Source organism: Sinocyclocheilus rhinocerous, unplaced genomic scaffold (assembly GCF_001515625.1).
Source record: "Sinocyclocheilus rhinocerous isolate Xijiao unplaced genomic scaffold, SAMN03320098_v1.1 scaffold1668, whole genome shotgun sequence".
Lineage (NCBI taxonomy): Eukaryota > Metazoa > Chordata > Actinopteri > Cypriniformes > Cyprinidae > Sinocyclocheilus > Sinocyclocheilus rhinocerous.
The window spans coordinates 14,566-36,530 of NW_015630986.1; the positions used below are offsets into that span (position 1 = coordinate 14,566).

The 21,965-nt window shown below is 34.9% G+C and overlaps 2 protein-coding genes and 1 long non-coding RNA gene across 5 annotated transcripts in view; 2 read left to right on the top strand and 1 right to left on the bottom strand.

Moving 5' to 3' along the window:
- The window catches only part of LOC107740872 (calcium/calmodulin-dependent protein kinase type 1D-like), an 18,367-nt gene extending 3,825 nt beyond the window's left edge, over positions 1-14,542 (top strand). The window contains exons 2-11 of one of the 2 annotated variants that reach the window (XM_016553395.1): positions 7,161-7,292; positions 7,943-8,017; positions 9,417-9,555; positions 9,774-9,903; positions 11,128-11,203; positions 11,329-11,441; positions 12,091-12,169; positions 13,497-13,584; positions 13,689-13,839; positions 13,966-14,045. In XM_016553395.1, coding sequence (XP_016408881.1) covers positions 7,161-7,292; positions 7,943-8,017; positions 9,417-9,555; positions 9,774-9,903; positions 11,128-11,203; positions 11,329-11,441; positions 12,091-12,169; positions 13,497-13,584; positions 13,689-13,839; positions 13,966-13,994 — 1,012 coding nt within the window. In that variant the 3' untranslated portion in view covers positions 13,995-14,045. Of the gene's footprint in view, positions 1-7,160; positions 7,293-7,942; positions 8,018-9,416; positions 9,556-9,773; positions 9,904-11,127; positions 11,204-11,328; positions 11,442-12,090; positions 12,170-13,496; positions 13,585-13,688; positions 13,840-13,965 lie in introns of both variants that reach the window. The other variant, XM_016553394.1, reaches the window with a different exon arrangement.
- Positions 14,543-16,369: 1,827 nt separating this feature from the next.
- LOC107740874 (unique cartilage matrix-associated protein-like) lies at positions 16,370-19,683 on the bottom strand. Of its 2 annotated transcripts, XM_016553399.1 has the most exons (5): positions 19,387-19,683; positions 19,198-19,254; positions 19,022-19,117; positions 17,782-17,880; positions 16,370-16,801 (listed from the first exon to the last, which is right to left on the bottom strand). In XM_016553399.1, exons 1-5 carry the CDS (start codon positions 19,442-19,444, stop codon positions 16,704-16,706), a joined length of 408 nt encoding a protein of 135 aa, XP_016408885.1. In that variant the 5' UTR covers positions 19,445-19,683; the 3' UTR covers positions 16,370-16,703. The 2 variants fall into 2 exon arrangements, with proteins under 2 accessions (XP_016408885.1, XP_016408884.1); XM_016553398.1 differs by lacking the exon at positions 16,370-16,801 and having other exon boundaries at positions 17,642-17,880.
- LOC107740875 (uncharacterized) lies at positions 17,835-19,439 on the top strand. The gene is made up of 4 exons (XR_001640128.1): positions 17,835-17,898; positions 18,260-18,303; positions 19,040-19,279; positions 19,389-19,439. It is a non-coding gene; the product is annotated as an uncharacterized LOC107740875 (long non-coding RNA).
- Positions 19,684-21,965: the final 2,282 nt, after the last annotated feature.

Consider the following 21,965-nt stretch of genomic DNA (forward strand, 5'->3'; position numbering starts at 1 on the left):
ATTGTGTTTTTTTTTTTGTTTGTTTTTTTTCAATTCAGTGCCTTTTCCAAACATTTGAAGATATGTGTGTGTGAGATGAGGTTGCTTAGGTCACAAACAGACATTATAACATTTGTATTATAATGTTATGTATTACAATAGCACACCAAAAGTCTCTTACAAAAGGATTTACTAGCAGCTTTAGTGGATACAGACCTGTAAATGTTTCATTTCTATAGAAGCTCCATTAGTCACGCCAGTTACAATAGTTTTACACCTCATAGAGAATCCTCTAAATTTTGAGCCTCCTTGTCCCATGCCCTGATACTGGATTACATCTCAGTGGTCCAACAACCAGTGGCGGCTTGTCGGGGGAGGCACAGTTTCCCCAAAATTTTGAGATGAAAACGGGAGGAGGACGACTTAATGTTAATAAAATTCACAATTCATTTAAGTTCATGTCTCAGAATGTGTATTTTTTTTGTTTGTAATTTCACAGCTGTAATACCATAACATGTTAATGAATTTGGAAAGTGCCACTTTTCTATCGCGAATGTGCCGAATTTGCTGATGTAATTACAACCGCTAATGATGGAGAAGGTGAAGCCCGGGGGAGAGCTGAGCTCTCGTGCCTCCGTAAAAAAATAAATAGCCAATCAGCATCGAGTGTTCACTTCCAGCGCTGCGGTGTGTTGAGAAAAGAAACCTCGCAAGGGAGGTTCCGATATCAACCAATCATCATAGAGACGTAAATTACGTGATATTAGTTTGAACATCTGCTGCGCTGATAATGTACTAAGTAATGATGAGTAGCGATATTGAATATTTGATTGCCAACAGATTTACCAAGCTGTCATTCAAACAGTATATATGCAAATAAAAAAAAAAGGGAAAACATGCCTAACTGGATATAGACTACAGCAGTCGGCTTAATTAAATGGCGCAACAGGCAGCTCTCTTTTAACACAGACTTTTAAGAAGGGATGGATGTTTGCTTCAAGTGATAGGCCAGGTAAGTGAAATTATATTATCTTGCTGTATGTATGTCGTTTTCTTTACGTTCTCTGACTAAAAGCAACCAAAAAGCCATTTTAAAGTGGTTAAGCAAATAATAATAATCGGTAGGGATCCCAGACCAATACAATTAGTGTGCCTCCTCTATGTAAAACCCACGAGCCGCCACTGCCAACAACAGGTATCACAGTCATGTTTGCACGTGTGCTGATAGTTTTTATCCGACTGTTTGACTGCATGTCATCTGAGGCTCAGCACTCCACCCTCATTTCTCTAAGTGTTGTATATAAATGTGGATTATATGAGGGGAAAAACTCAGAAAAGATTGTGCAGTTTTCCAGGTTTTCCGTTCAAAACATTACTGTTCAACGTTTTTTGGACAGTATTTTTTATTTTATTTATTATTTACTTTTTTGAAAGAAATTAATATTCTAATATTTTAATTTATCTTTATCAAAAGTGACAGTAAAGACATTTACATTGTTACAGAAATATCTATTTCAAATAAATGCTGTTCTTTTGTACTTTATTTTGGTCAAATAATCTCGGAACAAATGTATCACAGTTTCCACAAAAATATTATTATCAGTAAAATATTAATATCAATATTACTAAAATATTGTATGACTGTTTTCAACATTGATAATAATATACTAAATGTTTCTTGAGCCGCAAATCAGCATATTAGAATGATCATGTGACACTGAAGACTGGAGTAAAAATGCTAAAAATTCAGCTTTGCATCACAGGAATAAATTACATTTTAAAATAGTCAAACAAAAAGCAGTTATTTTGTTTATTTTGATTTGTAGTAATATTTTACTTGGATTATATCTCTAAGATTTCCCTTCCTGAAGATGACATAACAGATTCTCTAATACGCCTTACACAAGATTTTACAGATGCAGCCTTCTGAGGCACTAAACTGAAAACACCACACAGACGAGCCAGATAAAAATGTAAAAATAATTTTTTTTCTTAGAAATCATAGAATTTGGCATGTAGATTTTAGATATCTATAATAATAATAATGTACCATGTTCCCATTGTATTCGTAAACCTTTAGACTATAACTACAATTAGACTACTTTGACAGAAAAGTTGTTTATTCTTCTTCTTATTATTCATATTAAATTAATTTGTGCCTATTTATTATTCAGCTGTGCGTTTTAGAATGCCAGGCTATTCAAAGTTATGCTTTACAGTAAGTTTATCACAGTTAAGGATGTTTAGACAGGGGTGTGCAATATCATGATTTTTGATCATGGACAGTTAAAATATCTCCACTATCTTCTGTAGTAGTAATACCGTAGTATCATGCTACAGCGCACATTCTATCAGCTGCAGTTCTGGCGCCTCAGTCTCAATATACTGTACAACACGACATTCATTCACATCAAATGTTGACTCAGCGTTGACAGTTACACTCACGGGACACTGCACTTATTCACAGTCATAAAAGTACATTATTTGTATGTGCTTTAAAGCCTTGCCGGTTAAACATTTCATTCGCGGACTGTTCTGACGTGCACTTTTTCTGAGCGTGAACACATGAAGCGCGCACACACTAAAAAGCCTGTCAAACAGCACTTGATTACTTGACTAAGATATCTGTCAAAAACACACAAGGTTTACATATAAACACAGTTGAGAGAAAAACAGATGCGTGCCTGTATATTATCAGAATCAGAATCAGAATTAGCTTTATTCGCCAGGTGTGTGCAAACACACAAGGAATTTGTTATGGGTTTTTTTTTTTAAGGTGCTCCTGGTACATACATACATGCATACATACATACATGCATACAAATCTGACATGAGAACAGAAAAAAAAAGAAAAAAAATGCAGGTCTTAAAGTGACAGCAGACTAATAGTAGTAAACATGCTGCCGCTTGTCATTACAGGGGTAGTTCACCCAAAAATGTAAATTCTGTCATTATTTACTCACTCTCATCTTGTCCCGAACCTGTATTAATTTCTTTCTTGTGCTGAACACAAAAGAAGATATTTTGAAGAATGTGGGTAACCAAAGAGATGCTGGTCCCTATTAACTTTGATAGTAGGAAAGAAATGCTATAGAAGTCACTGTGGACCAGCAACTGTTTGGTTACCCACACTTTTCAAAATAACTTTTACGTTCAACAGAAGAAAGAAACTCATTCAGGTTTAAAACAACTTGAGAATGAGTAACAGAATTTTCATTTTTGGGGTGAACTATCCCTTTATTGCTAATAAAACAGCAAAACACAAAGAGAAAAATCACTCACTGCTCTTGACTGAAGAACTTAAATACAGTTGCTATAACAAGAATCAATGTATAATTTATACAGTGAAGTCTATATAGTGTTTTATTTTTATACTTGTTCATTAAATTTCTTGAATGCTAAATATACCTACTGTACCTGAAAAATAAAGCACTTTGTTTTATTTGTATAGTATGTGAATTTGTAATGTGTATCTTTGTTCTTATTTAGAAGATAGATAAAATGATGACAAAGATTTTTATCTTCACCCGCTTTGGCCTAAATATCTGCCATTCCTTTTTATTTTATATTTTGTTACCTTGTAAAGCTTTGTTTTTTAAAAATAGGGAAATTAGTTTGGCTGTACTGCTCAGACAATGTGGAAAATAGTAAAAAAAAAAAAAAACGACAAAGAATCGTGATAAAATCATGAATTGTGATTTTTTTTTCTTTTTTTTCTGAAAAAAAATTGTGATATTTTTGACACTCCAAAACACTGTTGCTCTATTATATGTGCCATACAGTAATTGGATGGAATCTGCATGCAAGCATGTTTTCATATTGTTCAAAGACAATGACACCTGTTGTTTTGGTTGTATGACTTTGGTTGCTTTTTATTTCTTGTCAGAAATAGCTCAGACTTTCCTACACGCAATACTCAACAAAAACCTACACACAATCTCCACCCATCTACACAGTCTCTTTTGTTCAAACTCATTATACCGCTTTAGGCATTTCTAAATGAGAAAATACCATCAGTGTAGTGTTAATCCGTTAATTTTAGATTAATCCCGTCTTAATCCTGTTTCCTTCCAAGCGGAGGTGCCAGTTTTCCTGAATTCACCTGAGGTCGCAGTCACTACGTTCAGCATGTCATTGCTAAAAAGTTTTTTGGAAATAAAAATACTTTTTTGGTTGAATTATTCCTTTAAATAAATCTTTTTTAGTAGCTCTGTTGTGAATTGACATTCCTTCACATCCCATAATATGTGGCTACACCCATATCTCATATGCTTATATATAGACTTATGAAACTGACATTTGCTTGAGAAATTCAGCATTGCTGCAAAGCATTGAGGTCATGGACCACAGAGTCATGATAAATGAACACTAGTTCCTTGTTGACCTCATGCTATGCAAATTAGGAGTGTAAAAGGCATGCTTTCCAGAGAACAGCTTTGTTTCAAAATATACTTTACAGTCAGGTGCACAACAAGGAACGCAAAGCGCATAAAGGTCAGTGGATGTGGGTTAACGGTCATGCTTTCATAGCCTTATACCTGAAGGTGTGACACACATGGCATTGAGTTTCTGAGTTTAAACTTCCTGTGCTTTGATGATTTCCTCTGCTGTTGGTTGACTGATACCAGACTGGTGGCAAAAATGGAAGTAGCTATACTCTATTACACTCTACTGTATATTAGTTAGAATTCGTTTATTTTATTTTATTATTTGCTGCTTGTTGAACTGAGTCACCTGAATTATGGTTTTTGAGGTTTTGTGCTTTTTTGTTTTGGTTTTGTTTTTCATGCTGCTTGACTCAAGGCGTGCTATTACTTTTCTACACAATCAAATTTGCTGTGTTCTGACTTGGCCCAGTAAGCAGTCACATAGCAACCACCCATAACTCCCTAGCAACCACATAACAATGCACTTAATACCACTCTTTATTTTATGTTATTATTATTATTATTATATTTGCTTTGAATTTTGGGGTTGTTTTGTTTTGTATTTTGGTTTGCTTTGATTTGTTTAGTTTTATTTTTGGTTTAGTTTTGTTTGTTGACTTGAGGTGTGCTATTACTTTCTAAACAATCAAATTTGCCATGTTTTGTTTTGTTCTTTGTATTTTTATTTATTTATGTATTTATTTGCGCTGTTGACTTGATGTGTGCTATCACCCAATGCAATACCACTTTTTATTATTTTAGTTTATTATTATTATTATTTGCTTCTTTCTGAATTGAATCATTTGAATTATGTTTTTTCATGCTTTTTTATTGATGCTGCTTGTGACTTGAGGTGTGCTATTACCTTCTAAACAATCAAATTTGCTGTTTTTTGTTCTATTTTATTTTTTATTTATTTTTGTGTTGCTTGTTGACGTGAGGTGTGCTATTACTTTCTAAATAAATCAAACATGCTATGTTTTGTTTTGTTCTATTTTATTTTGTTTTGTTTTTTATTTTGCACGCTGCTTGTTGACTTGAAGTGTGCTATTACTTTTTAAACAATCAAATGTGCTATGTTTTGGTTTGTTCTGTTTTATTTCTTTATTTATTTTTTGCCTTGCTTGTTCACTCGAGGTTTCTAAACAATCATATTTGCTATGTTCTGACTTGGCCCAGTAAACAGTCACCTATCAACCTATAATGCCCTAAAAACCGCATAGCAATCCACTTCATACTGTACCACTCTGAACACCTTAACAACCACCTAGCAACTTCCTGGCAACCATCCATAACATTTTAGCACCGTTTGCAGCAGAAAACACCACTGTGAAAGGTGTCTGAATTACATATGTGTTAAATCTGATATTTAATGCACTCTATGCAACCACACACTGTTGTTTTTCTTCTAGTTTAATCCTTTGCAGAGATGAACGCAGCGCCCACTGCAATCTCAAACGCTTATATGAACACATAGCTTACAAAGTACTCAACCTGCTGGGCGCTTGGCCAATGAGTCACTACATTTCAAGCCTCCTGAAGGGCTTATGTTTCAATCGCAGATGAGAAATGAATTTTACAGTTTAAGAAACCGATGACAAATGCTTCATTTTTGGCAAAGCGCCAAGCCCTATGTTTGATGAAATGGTTCAGGAAACCTTCTGACTGAAAAACAGCCTTTTGTTCCAAGCTTTCTGAATTGTGGCGAGTGCTCGTGTCAGTGTTTGTAAATGACTGTGTGTGCCAAGAGATTAGAGTGGATTTTCAGAGACCAATAAAGGTTTAGCTGCAAGCCACAGTGCCCAACTGATTACACATAGTGCATATGATACAACATCCCTACACAGAGTCCCAGCAGACGTGAATGTGTTCATACAGCTTTGGCATTGGTTTAAACAAATATTTGAAGAAGTACAGACATTTGAAGTGGGTCCTTAGTGTTTTAAATGCTCATAAATTAGTCAAGTCAAATGATTTTGAAGTACTTTTTTATTATTTTATTTTATTTTATGCTTCTGTCCTTTTGTAGACTAAAGCAGTACTATTTTTATTTTATATTTTCTATGCTTCTGCCCCTTTGGTAGGCTGGCTAAAGAACTAGTAATTTTAATTTTATTTAATTTTATGCCTCTGCCCCTTTGTAGGTTGTCTGAAGCACTACTATTTTTTGTTTTATTTTATGCTTCTGTCCCTTCATGGGCTGTCTAAAGCACAACTGTTTATTATTTTATTTTATTTTTTATTTTATTTTGCTTCTGTCCCTTTGTAGGCTGTCTAAATCACTATTATTTTTTACTTATTATTATTTATTTTTTTATTTTTTTTACTTTGTGCTTGGACCACTTTGTAGGTTAAACCACTACTGTTTTTTTATTTTATACTATTTTATTTTATGCTTCTTTCCCTTTGTAGGCTGTCTAAAGCATTACTATTTTGTTTTATTCTATATTATGCTTCTGCCACTTTGTAGGTTATCTAATTTAAAACACAACTTTTATTTTATTTTCTTTTACATGCTTCTGTCCTGTTGTAGACCGTTTTGTTTTATTTTATGTTTTTTATTTTATTTTGTTGTATTTTATTCTGGCTATCTAAAGCACTACTATTTTATTTTTATTTTCATTTTATTATTGTAGTTTCATTGTTGTTTTAGACTATTAGGCCCCACTATATGCTGCTTACCTTTCAAGTACCCTATTTTGTCTCTGTCCACCATTTTACATTTTACACCCTTTCTTTTATGCTTTTTTCCAGTGGGGCATTTTCTGAGGTGGTCCTGGCCCAAGAGAAGGCCACAGGAGAGATGTACGCCGTGAAATGCATCCCAAAAAAAGCACTAAGAGGAAAACAGAGCGGAATAGAAAACGAGATTGCAGTGCTGAGGAAGTAAGTATTCTAAAAGCTCCCGGAAAAGGCTTAAAATAACAAACCCAACACCCATTACATGCTTTACATAAGATTCTCTAGCTACAGACGAAAACCCTAAAGTTCAAAGGAAGCTGTTAGTGGGAGTTTGTGCTTTTCTCCTCAAAGCGGGAGATGACTCAGCCTTTACGACACACCCCTCACAGCCTCCTACCTTTACTGACTCCTACCTGTCCCTGTCAAAACCGTTTGGAAGCATTTTAAAGGCCGTACAAATGATTCATGTGGCCTCCGCCACAGACCTCGCTATTCACCGCACGTTGAGGCCAAGCGCAGGTCCGTGGTTGTCATGGTAAAAAGGCGTTCAGGCAAGGAGGCGAGGCAATACGTTGGCGAGTAAAACCGCTGCAGCTTGCAGCTGGATTGGAGATGGCCAGAATGATAGCAGAGACTGTAATGGTTGTTTAGCAACTTACATATGAGAATTCCTTTTGTTTTCATCATCTGCATGAATAAAATAGCTCAACATATCAGCCCAGAATGTATGCTATGGTGTTCGGGAACGTGCAATTGGAACCAACGTCAGCCATCCAAAACAAAGCCTTCATAATCCACTCAAGTGCAACTCTGCTTCGTTGTAATTGATCAAATATTTCATCTGTTCTTTTCAGGATCAAGCATGAGAACATTGTGACACTGGAAGACATTTATGAGAGCCCCACTCATTTATATCTTATTATGCAACTGTGAGTAGAATCTGTTTGCTGCTTCCATTATTGCTTTAAGTCTGCTAAGTCTTTGAAACAGAACCAAACCATGTGAAGCTGGTTTGCGAGATGGAAAACTTTAAAGTAATTTGTTCTTGTTGTGTCACTGTTGAATTTATTTGAATTTTAATCCAGGAAATTCTTCCTGTCATTCCAATTCACATTCCAATTCGACGTCCTGCGGGGCATCCAACTCATGACTTGAAAGGAAGCCAATTCTTATTCTCATTTGTGTCCAAGGCTGCTGCTGTTGTTTGAGATCATTTTAATGATCTGAGCAACAGATGATTACGGGATTCTCCAACCATAATCTATATGTTGACATGCAAAACATTTGCATTTTTTTTTGTTTTTAAACCCAGATTGGAGTATTGAGTGTTTATTTTATTATTTGATAGTTGTTGAATTGAATCACCTGAATTGTTTTTTGTATGTTTGTTTGTTTTTTTGCTTTGTTTTGTTTTCTGTATGTTTTTTCCCCTTTGTTTTGCTCGTTATTTATTTATTTATGTTGCTTTGTTTTGTTTTTGATGCTGCTTGTTGACTCTAGGTATGCTATTACTTTTCTAAACAATCAAATTTGCTATGTTCTGACTTGGCCCAGTAAACAAATACCTATAATTTAACCATTATTTTATTTGAATAATTATTTAATAATTTTATAATAATTTTATTTAATTTTATTTTGAAAAGGGAATAAAAAAGTATAATGACGTATATAAAAAACTATAATGAAGTAGAAAACATACAGGACCGTTCAAAAGTTTGTTAGGTTTGTTTTTTCTGCAAGGAATGAATACTTCAAGTCATCAAGATTACATTACATTTTAGTGACAGTAAACAGTATTATATGTGACCCTGGACCACAAAACCAGTCATAAGGGTCAATTTTTCGAAATTGAGATTTATACATCATCTGAAAGCTGAATAAATAAGCTTTCCATTGGTTTGTTAGGATAGGACAATATTTGGCCGAGATACAACTATTTGAAAATCTGGAATCTGAGGGTGCAAAAAAAATCAAAATACTGAGAAAATCGCCTTTAAAGTTGTCCAAATGAAGTTCTTAGCAATGCATATATTACTAATCAAAAATTAAGTTTTAATATATTTACAGTAGGAAATTTACAAAATATCTTCATGGAACATGATCTTTACTTAATATCCTAAGGATTTTTGGCATAAAAGAAAAATCTATAATTTTGACCCATACAATGTATTTTTGTCTATTGCTACAAATATACCCCAGCGACTTAAGACTGGTTTGTGGTGCAGGGTCACATATATACCTGTATATTATTTTCACTTTCCTTAATAACTATATTTTTAAAAAAAAATTAAAAAAAACACTTGTTAAAAACTGATTTTTTTTTTTCAGTGTGTCTGGCAGGGAGTTGTTTGATCGTATCGTAGAGAGAGGTTTCTACACGGAGCAGGATGCCAGCGCGTTAATCAAACAGGTTCTGGATGCGGTTAACTACCTGCATTCACTGGGGATAGTCCACAGAGACCTGAAGGTGATGATTTCCCTTGACTGATTTCCTTCACAGCAAAACAAATCGATGTACAGAGACGTTCAGTTTCATTATACAGTATATAGGAAGTTGGAACATGAGAAATGAAAGGTCACCGGACAGCGAACACTCACTTCCACTCCAGTGGAAACAAGACGTACGGTGTAAATAACTCCCTGTGACTTTTTAACCTTATCACCTACTCTCTCATCTCCTGACAGCCAGAGAATCTGCTCTATTTTAACCCACATGAAGAATCCAAGATTATGATAAGTGATTTCGGGCTGTCCAAGATGGAGGGCGCAGCCAATGACATCATGTCCACAGCCTGTGGGACGCCGGGATATGTGGGTAAGGCTGTCGATCCACTAAATATCAATGTGAATCTGCACTGGATCTGAATATTTAATAAAATGATCATAGATTTAATGGTAAAACACTGTAAAAAGACTGTAAAAATGCTACAGTAAAAGCCTTTTAATTGGTTAACGGTAAAGTCCTTTACTCTATACTGTGAAAAACTGTAATATATCTATAATTTTACAGTAAAATACTGTTAAATGTAAAGTTTTATGAAAGTGAAAAAGAAATGTCATCTTATACTTTATACTTTATACTGAGCTTTGTGACAGCTCACATTTGATGGTTTTTCAATGAATTAACTGTCTTCTACGTTTTTCTTATCAGTTATGTACGTTGGGTTTTATGCTACATTTTATTTTATTGTTTAGTGTCATTTCCCTTTACCACCTGTGTTTTAAGGTAGTTGCCAGTGTATTATAAAGGCAAAAAAAAGTTATTTGGTATAGTAACATTATTTCACTTAATGAAAGATATGTTTTTTAACCATAAATTTTAAACTTGAAATGTTGCTATGCTATTTTTAAGGTACAGTTCTGGCAACCACAGATTATTTATTTAACTGTATTATTATTTATTTATTTTACTGTACATTTACCTAATACTTAAAGGAATATTTCATGCAAAAAAAGAAAATTTGATCATTTATGCACCTTCATGTGTTTCAAATCCATATGCTGTTATTTCTACATTCATATTTTCCATATCCATTTACTATTTACTAACAAATAAAACCATTTCTATGCAAATTGTATATGCTATGAAGTGACCATGTCTGTCAAGTCCAAAAATGCACAATAAAAGTGGTTAGAAAAAGCAAATTAGGAAACATATGGTTTTGAAATGACATTCATGAAGGCTTGGTTCCGCCACAGGATGAAAAAAATAAATAAATAAGAACTTTTTATCTCACAATTCAGACTTTTTTCTCACAATTGTGGGTCATCATCTTGCAATTGTTAAATTTTCCTCAAAATTGCAAGTTTATATTTTGCAATCCTGACATTTTCTGAGAAAAAGGTCTAAACTGTTAGATAAAAATGTCACAATTACCTTTTTTATTTTTTATTCTGTGATGGAAACAAGCTTCTATAGACATGAGATGATCAAAATGATGATCAAATTTGTTTTTGGGGCCAATTATCCTTTAATTACCCTTTTACACTTTATTAAATGTATAATTTCATTCGATTTCTCTCTATTTTATTACTTTAGCTCCAGAGGTATTAGCACAGAAGCCTTACAGCAAAGCTGTGGACTGCTGGTCTATCGGAGTTATTGCTTACATCTTGTGAGTATTTTTTACCACATATGAAACACATTTGACTTTTTTCCAAACTATTTTTACATTCATTATTTTGAAAAGAAGTCTTTAGGTTAAAATACTGACCACTGTTGAATCCTCGACCTCCTCAGGTTGTGTGGATACCCTCCGTTTTATGACGAGAATGACTCCAAACTGTTTGAGCAAATACTGAGGGCAGAATACGAGTTCGATTCCCCGTACTGGGACGATATTTCTGATTCAGGTGTGTATGGCGTTGGAAATCACTGCGAAGTGAATCATATGTTATAGTTAAACAGACAGTCCACCCAAAAATTAAAATTCTGTCATCATTTACTCACCCTCATGTCATTCCAGAGCACAAAAGAAGATATTCTAAAGAATGTTGGTGACTCATTGGGTCCCATTGACTTCCATTGTATTTTTGTCCATACTACGGAAGCTAATCGGACCTGAAACGGATTAGTTTCTGAGAATTTTCATTTTTGGGTGATTTATCCCTTTAATGACGTAAGCTCTTACATTTATTCGTTGACACTCTTCTTCACCTCTTTTTGTCTCTTAAATGCCGTCATTAAGTATGACTTGGGTTGCTTGTGTTTACTTGTCACTGACAGTCACGACTTAGTTTTTTCCCATGAGCAACACTTTAATGAGGGTTTTTCAAAAGTAAGACTGATGTTTTGCAGCCAGATATAAATCAGCAGTTGAAAAGCACTATCTGGCGCTGGGCGAATCGGCATCGTTTGAAAATAACAACTCGACACCCACACCACGAGCTGTTCTCTGGTGTCTGGGGAAGTGTAGGAGGGTGTCATTTTTTCACAATTAGAACTGCGCCCTTGTGTAACTGATTCAGGTTTCGTTATTTTCACATTTGTGTTGTTTCATAGCTAAAGACTTCATTAATAACCTGATGCAGAAAGATCCAGAAAAGAGGTTCACTTGTGAAGAGGCTCTTCGGCATCCATGGTGAGCGACCAGGAATATAGACACAACGTCTTCACGGCCTTTCTCATGGAAAACCCTGGTGTTATATCAGTTGCTGCAGGTTTAAGCTTTTAGTTGCTCTCAGTAACATTAAGCATATTTCTCTGCTTCCCTAATGCTCATTAATGAGTTCAAATGTTTTACTTTTGAGTTTGAAATTCATTATTCCCAATACAATCAGCATAAATTAAACATGTTCACACCATGATGCATGGATACTTTTAAATATTATATCAATTCAAATAATATAGACAGACTTTGGGTAAATTAGGACACTTTTTTTGTGATTGAATGACTGGGAAAAATGGCCCAAACATCCTGAATCATATTTATAGTCATACTATAATATGATAATTATTTACATGCATTACAGTAATGAGACCTGGGGACAATCTACTTTTTTGTCATGAAATTGTCACACTGATAAATAATACGATGAAAAATAATAATAGTATAAATTAGGCCTTTTTTGCAAGTTAAAAGTGTTATATACTATGTAAGAATTTATATGCACACTGCAGTTCAAAAGTTTGGGGAGATTTTCAGTAAGATTCAGTAATTATTATTATTTTTTTTATTTTTTTTTTTAAGAAATTAAGTTTTATTTAGCAAGGAGGCATTAAATTTACCAAAAAGGTGATAGTAAAGGCTTTTATAATTTTACAAAATATTTATATTTCAAATAAATACTGTTCATTTGAACTTCCAATTTATCAAAGAATCCTGAAATGGCACAAATTTAGCATATTAGAATGATTTCTGGAGGATCATGTGACACTGAAGACTGAAGTAATGCTGCAAAAAATTTAGCTTTGCATCACAGGAATAAATTACATTTTAAAATATATTCAAATAAAAAGGTTATTAGGTTTTAGATAAAATAAATGCAGTCATGGTGAGCATAAAAGATAATTATATATCAATCTTACTGTATATCATATATATATATAATTACATATTTTATATAATATTAGTTATTATATTGCAATATTATATAATAATATTGCAATAACCATAATTACACTCACCTGATGTAATTGAGCACAACAGCATTATTATAGTGAACTAAAACTAAACTAAAACCATAAAAAGTTGGGTAGCCCAATAGCTGGGTTTGTCCCTTTTTAACCCAGCGCTGGGTTATATTTAACCCAGCATTTTTTAGAGTGTTCAAAATATTAATGAAACAATAGCATCTCAGTGATGCAATGTATACTCATATATGGTCACATATCATAAGGCTCTGCCTCCTCATGGATGCTGGATGATACTGCAGGAAGTCCAACCGCTGACTTTCTTCTGATTGCAGGATAGCTGGTGATACTGCGCTCTGTAAGAACATCCACGAATCAGTCAGCCGACAGATGAAGAAGAACTTTGCCAAAGCTAAATGGCGAGTAAGTGACCACTTCCTTTCCGCCTCCAGAGAAACTTTACTTTGAACAACATGTAAGATGATCTGAAATTCTGTACTATTCTCTATATTCTTCTCTCCTCACAGCAAGCGTTCAACGCTACCGCAGTGATCAGACATATGAGGCGTCTTCAGCTCAGCAGCAGTATGGATTCCTCTCAACACAGGAAGCAGAATCCAACATCCATGCCAGGGAAGAGTCAGTCGGTCGATGTTTCCTCAGTCCACCGCAACGACTGTAAGTTTATGCTTTAATACTTTATATTTCATGAAACTGACAACTCACAAGACTTTTGCTGACGAACTTGATTGACTCATCACCAGTGATGTGCTGTTTGTTGTATTATGTCGTATTGTCCAACAGCCCTTGAAGAGGGTGTTATCTTTGTCTAGGTTCTTCCATGCAAGCGGCAAACTCTTCCTCGGGGACGCCCGAGCGGCACACACGGCCATCCACGGTCACTACCATCATCACTGGCTCCAAATGACATCACTTCCTGTCAGACTGCTCACTTGACTGTTGCACTTAGTGGAAAGACGTGTTTTCTTCTATTTAACGATAACTTCCATTGTCCACAGTCGAACCAGTTTTCCTTTCTGGAAAGCCAATGGCGTGCTATAAAGCAAGACCGATTCCAAAAATAGCGGCCTGTGTGAATTTCAAGGACTGTTTTAATGAGTAAAGCTCATGATTTGGACGCTCATGTGGCTGTTGAGTGGAGATTACAAACCCTGAGTTGAAGAACATCTACTTTGAGTCTTAGAAGGTGTAGATAAAACAAGTCTCATTCATTAAAACGTTGTTGTAACTTTTCGCTGCTTTATTTCAACCTGCTGCTGTTTCGAACAACCAAATGATAAAGGATGTGATTTACAGAAGCTGATCAGGCTTTAAAGGAGACATATTATGCCCCTTTTTACAAAGTCTCTGGTGTCCCCAGAATGTGTCTGTGAAGTTTCAGCTCAAAATACTCCACAGATCATTTATTATATCATTTTGAAAATGCCTATTTTGAGTGGAAGCAGAAACAAGCAAGAGGTCCTCGCTGCAGCCTGTAGCACGATGACGTAGCTGGATCAGATCCAATACGTATTGGATTTGACGAGCATGCGCAGTATTGGATTTTAATGCGCATGCGCAAAGTGGGGCTGTCATTGAAGCTGGTATTTAATGTAAATTAAACTGTAATTATTACGAGATATAGGCCTAGGTGTGTTTCATAACTAAACTAAGTTCTCATTCACACACAGGTTTACGTTAAAAACTCACATGTAACAGTCGGTTATGTCTGTGAAGGTAAACAGCTGGGAAATAAATCACATGTTTATTTTAGATCTATGTGGCAGCAGCAATATACATTAAATAAATCAATAAATCCACTGCTGTCTTGTCTCCTCTGAGGCTGGGACTCTAAATAGTGTTCTGTGCTCGTCTGTGCAGCCAAAGACAGAACAGTTAGCATGTTTTGCTCAAACTTTCGCCATGGCATTAGAACTAGTACACCGTTGTCGCTTGCGAAAACACAATAACGGCGCCGTGGGTGGAAATTTACAGATTAAGGGGCGGTAATATTATAATGAGATCCCTTTGCCACGTCACCAAAGGAGCAAAATCAGACTCAGACTCTTGCAGAAAAAGGCGTCCCAAAACAAAGTTACTGGGTTAATCTTTTTCACGTTTCCTTGTTTGGTAGACGCACCGGGGACCTGATTATAGCACTTAAAACCTGGAAAAGTCAGATTTTCATGATATGTCACCTTTAAACCAATAGGTTTACTGTCATCCAATACGTATGAACTTGAAATTCGGTCCTGGATGCGTCTGGCATTTATTAATGAGAGAATGAAGGATGTGAATATTGCATAAACAAACGGAAATGTGCAGTTTAATGGTTTTATCAGCAATTTGTTAATATCAGTGAAAGAATCTGGAGTGATTTGTGTGTCAAATGTTTTTGGAGGTATGAAATGGTGGCGAAAAGCACTTTTTAAAAGTGTTTTGTGTATGTTTTGGATTTATTTTGTAAGCTTTGCTTTTTTAAAACGACTGTTGGTCACGCACTTTACATTGCAGTGATTATGTTGCGCTGTGTAAATTCAAGTATTTATTGCTGTTGCCACTCAAATTACTATTAATAGTATATTATTATTAAATAGCCTATATGTAATAAAGACACTGTAATGTAAACTGTTATGATTTTGTTCTTTTAATTGTGTTTAATGAGAAGATTGATGAACGCTTGACCAATAACGTGTTTGTTTTTATCACAGATCGATAGGAAAAGTACCAGCTTCAGTGACGGTTATTTGTATTTGCTGATTTTGTGTTTCAGTGAAGCGAAAAACGACTAGAATTTCACACATTGTCCAGTGTACGAATGCAAACATCGCAGTTTTCCAGTTTAGCTGAAGCCGTTTTGATATGCTGTGTCCACTGATATACGACCGTGAGAGATTCAAACAGTTTCTGCTCTCAATCTTGCATGTCTTCATACCGGCCCTCTGAATTTAGCAGCTGAGTGCTGGTTCTTTCATTCAGGTCGCAGAAATGATGTAAGCAGTGTTTTCTCTTTAGTAGATTTGTTCTGTGGTGAGTGTATGGTTTCGAATTTTCATTAAAGACCAAGATAACAAACACTAGTTTTATTGTTGTCCAGACTCATTCAAAACTAAAAGAACTGTTACGAAGATTTACATGTTTGCTTAGACTGCAAATATTATTTGTATTAAATGTAGCACTTTACATTATAATACTCATTTAAAAGACTGTTACAGATTTTCTGTAACTTGTGCAATGACTTTTGTCATTATAGTGTGTGACGAAATGTACAATACATTTTAAATTAGCCATAAAAATAACAACTGGCGAGTTATTAGTACAGTAAGGGTTATAAAAGCCTATGAATAAATGTACATCTTTTTAGAGAACTATTATACATGGATTACATACGTTCTGCATGCATGAATACACATATAAGGCTACGTTCTTTTGCGCTATTGTGTGCTTGTTTACTGCAGACATTGTGCCAAAACGCCTTTACAGAAATATGCTGTAAAGTACTGTAAAGCTCTCTACCCGTTCTCCTGTAGTTATCCTCTGTTTTAGACCGTGTGTCGGTTGTACTCGTAAGATGGGTCAAGGCCGTCGTAGTGAAACTCTCTCCACTGCTCTGTGTTCTCTCTGGTGTGCTCGTCTTGCTCTGGAGGAGAGTAAAAATGAAGGAATTTTGAGAAATGAGGGCCTACAGAGTACCAGATATAATATGTGTAAATATTTGATGCTATACTGCACTAACATGACCATGTACGTGATTAGCATGTATACTGTATAAACATTAAAGGCAGACATATTTAAATAAAGGTGTATTACATGCTGTTAGTGTTGTATTATGTTACATATGATAACTGAATATGAAAATAGCCTATTCTATTATATAAACTATTTATAGATAATCCTTTTCAGTCTATTTTTTCCCATTATATTTAAAAGTGTAGGCAAGATGGTAAAACAATATTAGATTAAATAATGGCAGAATTGTATTAAATTAAACTAAAAATGATTTTTATTTTAAAAAAAATAGTAAAACTTTGAAATTATTAAATACGGCATGGAATGTTACAATAAATAAATGAAGATTAAAATAAAAGCATAAGTAAATAAACAAATGTATTTATTAAAGACATGAAATACCACCTGAAATTAAATATGCCTTAAAATGAAAAACCTCTTGAAATACGAAATTAAAAGCACCTTGAAATAAAACAATATGAAACAAATCAATCTATCACAAAATAACTGAATGCATAATGAAATGTTGTAATCATGCCTAAAAAAAGCCAGTACAAATAAATAAGTTGTGCGTGAAATGTATTTACGTGACATGAAACATGAAAAGTAACCTTAAAATTAATTTAAAATGTAGTTAAAATTAAATATAATATTCATTCTATTTTTAATATGTATTATATTTATTTATAATAAGTTTTATTAAGTCATATAATCATTTTTTTTTCCTTAATTAGATTTTGTAAACCTGTTTTGTAAAACCCTACAAGGTTCAGATAAGTTCATGCGTAATCCTGTTTACTTGGGTGAATGATCTCAGAACGCTACTAACGCTGCTTGATCCAATATGGCCGCCAGGTGAGTGGTTTGAGTTCGCTCGCTGTGTAGACTCACCGTCGTGCTCCTCTTCAGCGTAACTCTCAAACTCATTACTCTGTTCCTCATGATACTCCATCCTTCTCTCATCTGCGGCCAGCCTCTGTCTCTGCTCAGCTAATAAGACAACAAAATGTGAGAGGAAGAAAAAGAAAGAAATAAAAAGAGAAATATGCTAATATGCTAATGATAAGATTCAGAAGAGCTTTTAGCATGTTTTTTTGTTGTTGTATCATATTTTTATTATACCATATTTTAACTAAATACGATTTATCCTCACTTCATGATATAAAATACACAGTTCAGTTTCACTATTCATAATGAAAGGCTGTTTGTGATTACATCACTGTTTGTATAACATAGGCTAATAGGATCACCTGATTTGGTGTGACAGCAGCAGCGAATTATAAAACCCCAAAGCTGCATACTAATTAATTTTAATTTATTGTAAGTCCAAAAAAAGGTATTTATGATTCAAGAAAATTCTCTTGTCCAGATCCTCTCCTCACCATTTGATTACACAGTCTTGAATTCCCACAGGTGAGTCAAACATTATTTTTGGTGAGCCCATAACCATAAACTAACAATCTCAGACCAGGTCTAAGCCAAATGAAAGGCTTGAAAAAACAGCAGAGCCCCTCCTCCGGCACTGGCAGGAGTTGAAGACTGAAGGCTGGTTTTCTCCAGCCTGCCCTGTGGTTCCTGCTATGTGCTGCGGCTCGCCGTCTTTACATTCCTCAGCTGGCTCAAAACGCAGCACCTGTGTGGCCAGTGCTAGCCACGACTAAAAGGGCTCTTTATTTGCTGTTTTACACTAGCAAACCTGACCCAAACAGTCCTAGAAGCCACAAAAGTGACGTGATTGATGACAATTTACTTTGCAAGACTTCAAATTGTGACTTTTTTTTTTTTTTTTTGGTCAGTAAGATTTTTGTAATGTTTTTGAATGAATTCTCTTTTGGTCACTAAAGCTGCATTTATTTTTTGGGTAACATTATAGATGTATTTACTGTCACTTTGGATCAGTTGAATGCATCCTTGCTGAATAAAATAAGTGATTTCTTTCCAAATCTGACATTTGAATGCTAGTGTTTATATATATACATTTTTATTTTGTATTATTAATAATATAAAAACCCCATTTGTACTCAGTCTCTCTAAATCAAACGTTCTGGATTGTCCATTGTAGTTGACAGTTGCTCAAGGGGTTGCTTGAATTGACATAAGGAGTTTTCACAAGCACAATTTATAGCCTCACCGTTTATCTCATCTTGAGTTTTCACAGCCCTCTTTCCTCGCCGTTTGAAGAAGCTGGAGGCATCTGCCTCTGGCATGAAGATCTTCCTCAGTGCACCTTTGGTGAAGAAGAACATTGATGAGGGGTAGAAACTCTTGACAAAGATCTACAGCAACATTGTGAAGGTCTTTGGTCACCTTGAGGACTGGCTGCCTTTTTATCTGACACAGCGGCGCTGTCGGCTTCATGGAACACTGTAACAGAGGAAACACGGCTGAGGTAAGTCCAAAAGATTTGCCACCCTTTCCAGGGACTATATGGTTCCCCACATTGGTAAATCAACACTTCCCTTGGTTAGCACAGTAAACCACGGTCTGGTTACTCACAGGTGATGACGGACAAAACAACGAGACAGGTGAGAAGAAGAGGTCGCGTCCAGGACATTTTTAGATTTAGCCGTGCAAGAGCAAAGAAAGAGCTGCTGATGTTCTCAGGGACGTCCTGCCTGAGATTGGGGATTGGGCTTGTGGTGGTGAGAGCAGTGAATGGAATTTGACCAGGAGGGTGAAGGAGGGGTGGAGTCTTGGGAACGTGTTGTTTTTGAGGTGGGGGTGGCACCAGAAAGGAAAGGTGGCAGGGATCGAGCTCTGCAGGATCTCACTTGAAACGAAGATATGATATGGGAAGGGTGCAGTGTTTTTTTTGGCCTAATGACGTTTTTTGGCAAGACATTGCATGGGAAATGTATTAATAACACTGTTTTTTAAAGGAATATGGGTAACAATAAGGTTCCATTTGTTAGTTAACTACATTAGTTAACATAAACTAACAATGAAAAAGACTTGTAACTCCTTCATTAATCTCAGTTCATATTAATTGCAACCTTTACTAATACATTATTAAAATTCACAGTTTTATTTGTTAATATTAATTAATGGACTTAATCTAACATGAACTAACAATGAACAGTTGTGTTTTTGTTAATTAACGTTAACCAGGATTAATAAATACTGTTAATGTGTTAATTAATGTTAACTAATGAACCTTATTGTAAAGCTATTTTGTGGCATAATGTTGATTAGAATATTTATTTATTTTTAAGAATACAAATTTATACAATTGTTTTCTTTACAAAAAAAAAAAAGAGGTTATGGTGGGGAACTTGCAATGGAAGTGATTGGGGCCAATTTTTGGAAGTATTAAACTGTGAAGCTTATCATTTTTATAAAAGCACTTACATTAATTCTGTTGTTGAAACTTGTGTATTGTTTGAGCTATAAACGTGTCATAATTTTTACAGTTGTTCAGGTGTTATGTTGTTATGGCGATGCAAATTGTAAAATTGGATATAACTTAATTTTTGAACTTTTAATTCTCATCATTGTGTCAAAGTGGTTTAGGGTTTTAGGTTAGTAAGTGATTTTCACATTAAAATCATGTTAACATATTTACATGATGTGGCATTATCTTAATTAGCAAAAAAAAATTGTTTTCTTTACAAAAAATGAGATTGCAGTGAGGCTGGCACTTACAATGGAAATTCTTTGGAAGGTTTACATGCAGAAATAGGAAATTTATCATTTTAAAAATGCATTTACATTAATTCTTCTGTTAAAACGTGTATTATTCAAGCTATAAAGTTGTCATTTTACAGTCAGTTTATGGATATAGCCATTATGTGGAAACATAATTGTAAAATTGGCTATAAGTTTACACATAAAAAGTCAGTAAGTGATTTTTCACAAAAACAAATCATGTTAACACGCATATTGTTTACATCTTGTGGCTGTACTTTTGAAACTGTGAATATTATTTATAATTTACAAAACAACATTTATTTACAACCTTTACAACCTTACGGTGAGGTACTTGGAATGGAAATGAATAAGGCCAATATCTGTAGGGTGTAAATGCAGAAATGTGAAGCTTGTAATTTTATAAAAGCATTTACATTCATTCTTCTGTTAAAACTTGTATTCTTTAAGCTGTAAAGTTGTTCTCATCTTTTTTTTTTTTTTGATTATAGGCATTATGTTGTCATGGCAGCTAAGTTGTAAAACTGGATGTGTAAAACTTTACAAAGTGGTTTTCACATTAAAAACATGTTAAAGCACATATTATTGAGATCTTGTAGCTATACTATAGTATTCACTTCTATGAAGTGCCAAGTGCCTCACTGTAAGCCAGATCAGATTTTTGTTTTTTTAAGAAAAGGAGGGTCGAGTCGAAATTCATTTTTGTGATAATTAACATCATGCCACAAATGCATTGTCGTCTGTTGTCTTAATTTGCTTTCTGATACCAGTCTTAATTGTACCCAACTACCTTATTTTACACTTTACGTTTCCCTTTATGTACAACCCCAATAATATTCTAACCCTAAATAATATTCCCCCTTATGAAAATACGAACATTTCAGCAAATGATTTCAAGACATGTTTCTGGCCCCAGAGCTTTAAAATATGTAGAGTGCTTTGCACCTGAGGGGTGTGATCCAACACAAGGGGCTCCTCTCATGCCTCATGCCCCTGGAGCAAACGTCTGCGGTTCTGTGTTTACTTAGGGTTTTTTTTTTTTTTAGCTGGAGTCTAGCCAACAGCAGGACATAGTGAATGATGAAATTGTGAGGGCCTGTTTCAGAGAGTCTGGGGCCTGGAGAAACTGAGATGTGAGAATATGTAAAGGAAAGACTTCGAAAAAGACATACAGTGTGTGTATGTGGTTGAATGGATGACAGAGAAAAGAGTTTTGAAGATGCTGCCAGAATATGTCGCACTTGCCTGCTTAAAATATTCCTCACTGTCACCGGGCAGTCGTAAACATGCCAAAATTGCCGCCTTTTTCTGTCCCTCAGAGTCAAGGCTGTGTCACTGGATAATCTTTGAAGTTGCTGATGCATTGTAGACTTTGTGGAAGCTCAATATAGACATTAAATGGTTAGTGAATCTTTGCTGTCAGGGTATTT

Coding starts and splice junctions, on each gene's coding strand:
- LOC107740874 (XM_016553398.1), bottom strand. CDS start 19,444: ATGTCCTGGACGCGACCTCTTCTTCTCACCTGTCTCGTTGTTTTGTCC. Junction 19,255..19,386: donor TGTTTTGTCCGTCATCACCT/GTGAGTAACCAG, acceptor CCTCTGTTACAG/TGTTCCATGAAGCCGACAGC. Junction 17,881..19,021: donor AACTCAAGATGAGATAAACG/GTGAGGCTATAA, acceptor TTGTCTTATTAG/CTGAGCAGAGACAGAGGCTG.